The sequence below is a fragment of the Palaemon carinicauda genome, chromosome 2 (genome assembly GCF_036898095.1).
Source record: "Palaemon carinicauda isolate YSFRI2023 chromosome 2, ASM3689809v2, whole genome shotgun sequence".
NCBI classification, from domain to species: Eukaryota; Metazoa; Arthropoda; class Malacostraca; order Decapoda; family Palaemonidae; genus Palaemon; species Palaemon carinicauda.
Window position 1 is genome coordinate 113536825 of NC_090726.1, and position 7368 is coordinate 113544192.

Sequence of the window (7368 nt, forward strand, 5' to 3'; positions counted from 1 at the left end):
GTAACTCTACTACTAGAAGAGTTAAGTTCTACAAAAAAGTACCTCCTTGTATGTTGATGTTTATTGTCGCTCATCACCACCACTGAGTGGCCTCCAGGAATTGATGAAACTGCTGAAGGGCCAGAAAGAAAGCCTTCATCTCTAGGAGATTTATGTGGAGGTATTCTTCTGACTCTGACCAGAGGCCTGAGATCGTGTGGCGCAGCACGTGGGCCCCGGCCTTTTTTTGAATCGTCTGAGAACAGCATCAAATCTGGGGGAGGATGAGAAGGTCCACTCCCTTTCGTAGGTTCTCATATAACACCCACCATTCGAGGTCCATCTGTTCCACTGATCCCATAGGGATCCAGAAGCCTGAAGAGTCGAGAGCTTGATTCCACCTGGATTTGAGTTGCCACTGGAAAGATCACATCCTAAGGCGACAGTTGGGAACTAGATGGGCCAGAGATGAAAGGTATCACAGGAGACAAAGCCACATCTGGGCTGGAAACTCTTCTCGTCTGAGAAAGGGTCTTGCGACCTTTCTCAACCTCAATATTCTGTTGTCTGATGGGAAGTCTTTGTGGATATAGGTGTCTATTATCATGCCTAGGTATACCAGTCTCTGCGTAGGAAGGAGGGAGTACTTCTCGAGGTTTACCATGATCCCCAGATCTTGGCAAAACCTCAGAAGTTTATCTCGGTGTTGAAAAAGGGCTGACACCGAGTCCGTTAGGATTAGCCAGTCGTCCAGTTAACGAAGGACCCTGATCCCCTCTGCTGCCTTAGCTGCAGTCTTAGGCTGGTCATCTACACCTCCTTTCCCTTTTAGATATCTGAGGAGCATTATCCTTTGAAGTTGGTTGATTGGATCATGCCTGGTTGTCAGGATATCCTTTGAATTTTCAATTCTTGGCGTCCTGGCCGTCTTGGACGGCTCTCATTATCTTACAGGCTAACCACCCCCCTCTCTTTTCCTGAGTTAATGATAATGACCAGGTCTTGGCAGGTTTCCTTATTTGCTGCCTTTCATTCCTGTGCCTTTCCCCCTGTGCCTTTCTCCTTGTCGACTGGACAATGCCTCTACTGCATTGTGTCAGAATGCCTGGGATGTTGAAAGGTCAGTCATGTTGACACAGTTGCTAAGAATAGCTGCCGCCTTAGACACAGCTGCTGTCACTTCGGGGGCAATTGTTGCCGGCTTAGGCAGAAGGATAAGTGAATTTGCCACCTTAGGTTGTCTAATAGACCAACTTTAGAGGCACTGGTGTTCCTCTGATGTTACTCTTTCCTCCATATTTCTACAACACTGTCCTTGATAGTTTTTCATGAATCTCTAATGATTTCTGAGCAGTTTGGCATGAGTCTCCATTGTTTTGTAGCCTTAGACATAATGTGTTAGGTAGGAATGTATATTCTAGAAATATTTTAAGCATATTTCTGTATATCTTTTTATATATATACTTAGTCTAAGATTGAAATTTTTTTTTAGGATATGTACTCATTGAAATTTTTCCTTCTTTATAGGCTTCTGATGAAATGGAGTGTTCGACGGTAACCTGTACCAGGCGGGTTAAGTTGGCCTGTGGTCACAAGACTTGCCGGAAACATGCTGACTGTCATGTTTCCAAAGGGTCTCTTGCAATTTGGGAACCTACTAACTCCAGGTTTGCAAGAACCTAATAGACACTGGCTTCCACGCCACCGACGTCCCCCAGAATGTGAAAGCGTGGAGTCAGAAAACTCTCTGTCACTGGGATAGAGGCTTCCAAAAGAGCTCTCAACAAGGTGCCCCTTATCTTCCTTCCATGGAACTTAAGGACCTCCGCTTTCCCAAGGCTGAGGTGAACGCTGTTTTTGGTCACCATTTACCGACGGTTCAACTCCTGCCCGCACCATTGGATCATGTGGATGATGAAGTTAGGGATGCACTACAAGTGATGAGCCTAGACGCCAACAATAAGTCGACAACTTCTTGTGACGTCAGAGAGGGGATAGGATCCTGCTGACCATGGAAGCCTCTGATGAATCACTAGATGTACATCAGGTGATTTCTTCAGCTCGTTCCCCCATCTCAGTATCTCAGGCCCCAGCATCTACTTCGACCCCTGTTCCTACCCAAGATAAACCTTTGTTTCAAAGTAAAATGGAGTCTATGGCATCCATGACGGCTTTCGTGGAAAATTTACAAGCCAAACATGCACATGTTCAAGCGTCCCTAGAGGCGAAGATAGAAGCTTTGCTAAAGGTACCTACATCTAAAACTCCACCAGCTTTGAGCCTGGCTGAATGTTCAGTTAAGAACCCTTGGCGTTATGCTGAACATATGGCTTCAAGTGGAGGGTACCTCCACATCGGAGAAGGTTTAGGTTCTAAGCCGGTCTCCAACTTAGAATTCTTACCCTCGATTAACAGTTTTCCTTATTATCATCTCGAAAGTATCCATTAGGGATGATAAGATCCCTAAGGAAACTATCATCCTGGACTACAGCAAGCTTCAGTCTCTTTGGTCAAGGAACTAAAAACGGTTGAATTTACTAATACCAAACTTTCTGCTTTCGGCAGGACACAAGCTACCTTTCTTGCCCCCAAAGATATTGTTATTCTCCTTGCCTCTAAAAGTTCAGATGCTGTGAAGAAAGCAGTAGTGGAGGGTAGACCATAGCCAGTGCTAAAAGAGTGCAAACCTGTCTCCCCAGCCCTTCCTTATAACTCGGATAATTGGAAAGATGTCCAACACACTTTTGCTGTTGCAAAACTAGATAAGGACATCAGAGGCAAGCAGTTTAAAGAAAAGCTGCCTAGAATTCCCGAATCCCTATTGAAGGAAGTACTGGAAGCTAAAGAAAGACTATTGGCATCTTTATCCTTCCAATCTTATTTGGAGATACTAATTGGGAACTATTCCAAATCTGATCTCTTCCCAGTCTTGGCAAAAACTCACCTGGCTACTTTCCATAGAGATCTCCATACTGGTTCACTGCAGGACAAAGCCCTCAAACATCTCTTTCCACATGCATATGTTCATGGTCTTTCTTTGCCAGTGCAGACCCACAAATTTTCTTAGTTCGTCAATCTGTCATCTTCTCTTTCTTTCCCTGCTTTATTACAATCTCTAGGGACTCATTCTGTTATTTATGAAGCCCATCTATTATCTGTCATTCTCATATGTCCTGCTCATGACCATTTCTTTTTATTACATGCTGTTGAAATATCCTCTACTTTAGTTTGCTCTTGTATCTATGGTGCTCTTTTTCTGTATCTTAGTGTTGTTCCCATTATCATTTTTTCCATAGCTTTTTTATTTGAAACTAGCTTTTGTTCTAAGGCTTTAGTAAGGATCCAAGTTTCTGATGCATAAGTTAATCCTGCTAGGACCATCTGATAAAATACTTTTTCAACAGAAAGTGACATTTTACTTTTCATAATATTATTATGTTTACCCGAAGCTCTCCATACCACGCTTATCCTTCTTTTAATTTGTTCTCGTATCCTGGGGAAACACTTACTGTCTGTCCTATGTATGTATTTACTGTCTGTCCTATGTATGTATATTCCCTAACAATCTCTTGAGGTTCATCCATAACTCTTATATGGTGCATCTCTGTATTTTCATTGAACATTATCTTATTTTCATTCATATTCATTTTCACTACATTTTTGCTTTACTCAAATCTTCTATCATCTTCTGTTATTCCTCCCATAATTCACTAAACACAACTATGTCCTCTGCCAATCTTAAATTGTTAAAGGTGTTCCTCATTAATATTAATCCCTACACTTTCCCAATCTAAATTCTTAAACACTTCTAAGAATACTGTGAATAATTTAGGAGATGGGGTCTTCCTGTGTAACGTCTTTCTCAATTGGAATTTTCTTCCTCTCTTTATGTAGTGTTAGAATTTTTGTACTTGGTGGATAGATATCTTCAAGTGATTTGACATAAGACTCATCTATTCCTTGCCTATGAAGAGCTCTCATTACTTCTGAGGTTTAGACAGAATCAAAAGCTTTCTCATAATCAATTAATGCCATATATAGTGGTTTATAATACTCTGTTGATTTTTCTATTAACTTGTTAATTTCACAGATATAGTCAGTTGTTGAATACCACTTCTAAAGCCTTCCTGCTCTCTTGGTTGATTGAAGACTAGTTCTCGTTCTACTTGACCTTATATGATCTTTGTATATAACTTATATATTGCAGAGTAAAATTATTGGGCAATATTTTTTCAGGTCTTTTGCATCACCCTTTTTCGGAATTAGTGTAAAGTTTTTCCAAGCTGTATGTATAAAGCATTCTTGCAGATATTTTTTGTAAAGTTCAGTGAGTTTTACTACTATGAAATCCCCTCCATCTATCATCAAATCATTTGTTAGGCCACCTTTTCTTGTTGCTTTGCCTCTTCTCATGCCTTTCAATGTTTTCTTTACTTCTACTGTTACGTTTAGTACCATTTAAGGCATTTCATTATTTCTAATGGAAAATTTATTTGTTATATCACTGTTGTATAGCATTATATAGAAATCCACTGCAATTTCTATCATTCCATTTCTATTGCTGATATTTCCATTTTCATCCTCTAAAACAAACATCTGTTGGCACACTGTTCCAAGTCTTCTTTTTTACCATTTAGATGTTTCTTCCTCTCTTTAGTATTTCTTCAATTTTGGTCTGATTGCATTTATGAATATGGATTTTTAGTTTATTTAGTGCTTTGGATATTTCTGCTGATTCTATTTCATCTCTTGGATTTTAACCTCATTTCCAATCTTTTCTTTATTAGGTTTTTGGTCTTTTCTGATAAGTTTTCCTTGATATCATTTAGGAATTTTTTCACCTATATCTTATCCGGATTCCAATACAAATTTAGTTAAATTACTGTTCATTTTTTCTTTACTTGCATCCATTTCATCATGTAGCTAGGAGTACATATTTTGTACTGCTAAACTAAAATCATCAGATTCGTTTCTTATTGCAGGGGTATTTTATTTTCTTTCTTAAAATTAGTTTCTTCTCTTTTCCCTTAGATGTAAACAAATTTTGCTTCTCACCATTCAATGATCACTTGACTTTAACTTATTTAACACAGTTATGTCTTCAACTAAATTAACTTTTTCACTAAAAATAAAATCTATTTAATCTTTTATTTCTCCATTTGGGCTTCTCCATGTCTATTTCCTATGTTCCTTTTTTATATAAGGTGTTCAAGAATTTAAGATTGTTTCTTTAAGCAAAGGTCTCCTCTGTCATTCTTTGTGCCTACTCCAAATTTAGCATTGAAATCACCTAAACGAATGTAAATTGAGTATTACGTTCTTTCATGGAAATCTCCAGATCTTCACAAAAAGTTACTATTTCTTCCTCTGTATGGAATGTTGTTGGGGCATACATTGTCATTTAGTTGGATAATTAAATCCTGAAATTCTTTCATTAATACTACAAAATTCTTCTAAGTTACATGCAATATTCTTATAATTAAGAAAACCAACTTCATTTTCTTTGTTCCTTTCATGTCTTCTAAAGCAAAATATATGACCCTCTTAAACTCTACAGTATATAAGGTTCCAAAGTTCTTCTAATTTCAATCAACCACATTATATCCAAATTTATTTTTTTCAGCTCTCTAGAAACACAGGAAGATCTTCGCAAAACAGGGTCCTGAACTTGTATGTTGCAAGGTTCAGTTTCCAAAGGTAGCCTGTGCTAGTCAAGAGAATTTTAGGAACCCCTGCAGTGTGATGTAGCTCCCTGCCACATTGGGCAGTTGTTCCACTGGCGCTGGACACTGGTGGCCGAGATGTGGTTGAAATATACACATCTGGGTTTTGGCCAATTTTCATCACAACGCTGACCACTGCAGATTGGTGATGATGGGAGATTTTGGTCTGATCGCTCACAGCAAACTAACCAAGTATAGCTTTGCTGATCATGGCAATGTGCAAACCGCTTCATCTCGTTAAGGTATCCCAACTAAGAATGGGTAATGTATATCTGTATACAAACTTTACTGTATTACAGTACATATTATGCATATGTATGCACATTCATATATATTACCGCTACCAAGTTATTAGGTCCTTTGACTGGCCAGACAGTAATAAATTGGATACCTCTCTCTGGTTACAGCTCATTTTTCCTTTGCCCACACATACACCAAATAGTCTGGCCTATTCTTTCCATATTTTGTAATTGTTTAGTAGCTACTTTCCTCTTGGTAAGGGTAGAAGACTCTTTAGCTATGGTAAGCAGCTCTTCTAGGAGAAAAACATTCTAAAATCAAACCATTGTTCTCTACTCTTGGGTAGTGCTATAGCCTTTGTACTATGGTCTTCTACAGTCTTGGGTTAGAGTTTTCTTGCTTTGGGGTACACTCAGACACACTATTCTATCTTATTTTGATTCCTCTTGTTTTTCAAGTTTTTATAGTTTATATATGAAAGGTCGACTTTAATGTTAATGCTGCTCTTAAAGTACTTTATTCTAATTATTCATTACTTCTCATTTAGTTTGTTTCCTAGTTTCTTTTCCTCACTGGGCTATTTTTCCATTTTGGAGCCCTTGGCTTTATAGCACCCTGATCTAGAGTTGTAGCTTAGCTAGTAATAATAATAATAATAATAATAATAATAATAATAATAATAAATTACATATAGTGTGTATATATATATATATATATATATATATATATATATGTATGTATATATATATATATATATATATATATATATATATATATATATATATATACTGTATATATAATTTGCTGAAAGAAAAAATCTTAAAATAATGTATATTTTCTTACAATAAGAAAGAAAAATGATATGCAGAAGACAAAAGTGGAGAAACAAAAGATGGGAATAGTTTTTATTCTCAGTGAAAAGTTACTATAGTTACTATAGTTTTTTTAGATTTAAGGAAAGAAAGAAGAAAAATGCAAATATTATCAACAATAGAGATGGAGTGATAAAATTGTATAGGATTTCTATACAATAGTGATATAAGAAAAACTTTGCCAATAGAAACAATGAACCACCTGAACTGGTACCAAATGTAACAGAGGGAGAAGTGAAGAAAGTGTTAAAAGGCAAGAAAAGAGGCAAAGCAGCAGAAGATGGCCTAATAATTGATTTAATAGTAGATAGAAATTTCATGGTAGTAAAACTTGCTGAACTTAACACAAAATGTCTGCAAGAATGCTCTATACATACAACTTAGAAAAGCCTTATCATCATATCAATTCACAAAAAGGGAGACACAAAAGACCTGAAAATTTACTGCACCGTAAGTTTGCTCTCAGCAATATATAAAATATTTACAAAGATCTTACCAGGCTAAATAGGAAGAAAGCTAGATTTTAATCAACCAATACAACAGGCAGGATTTAG

The 7368-nt window shown here is 37.2% G+C and overlaps 2 protein-coding genes across 3 annotated transcripts in view; one reads left to right on the forward strand and one right to left on the reverse strand.

The window, feature by feature from the left end:
- LOC137626551 (uncharacterized) overlaps positions 1-5974 on the forward strand; it is an 81478-nt gene extending 75504 nt beyond the window's left edge. Inside the window, exon 2 of the mRNA XM_068357598.1 lies at positions 5603-5974. Coding sequence (XP_068213699.1) covers positions 5603-5645 — 43 coding nt within the window. The 3' untranslated portion in view covers positions 5646-5974. The remainder of the gene's footprint in view (positions 1-5602) is intronic.
- The window catches only part of LOC137626535 (nucleolar protein 9), a 538921-nt gene that overhangs the window by 314662 nt on the left and 216891 nt on the right, over positions 1-7368 (reverse strand). The gene's annotated exons all lie outside the window — the stretch shown is intronic.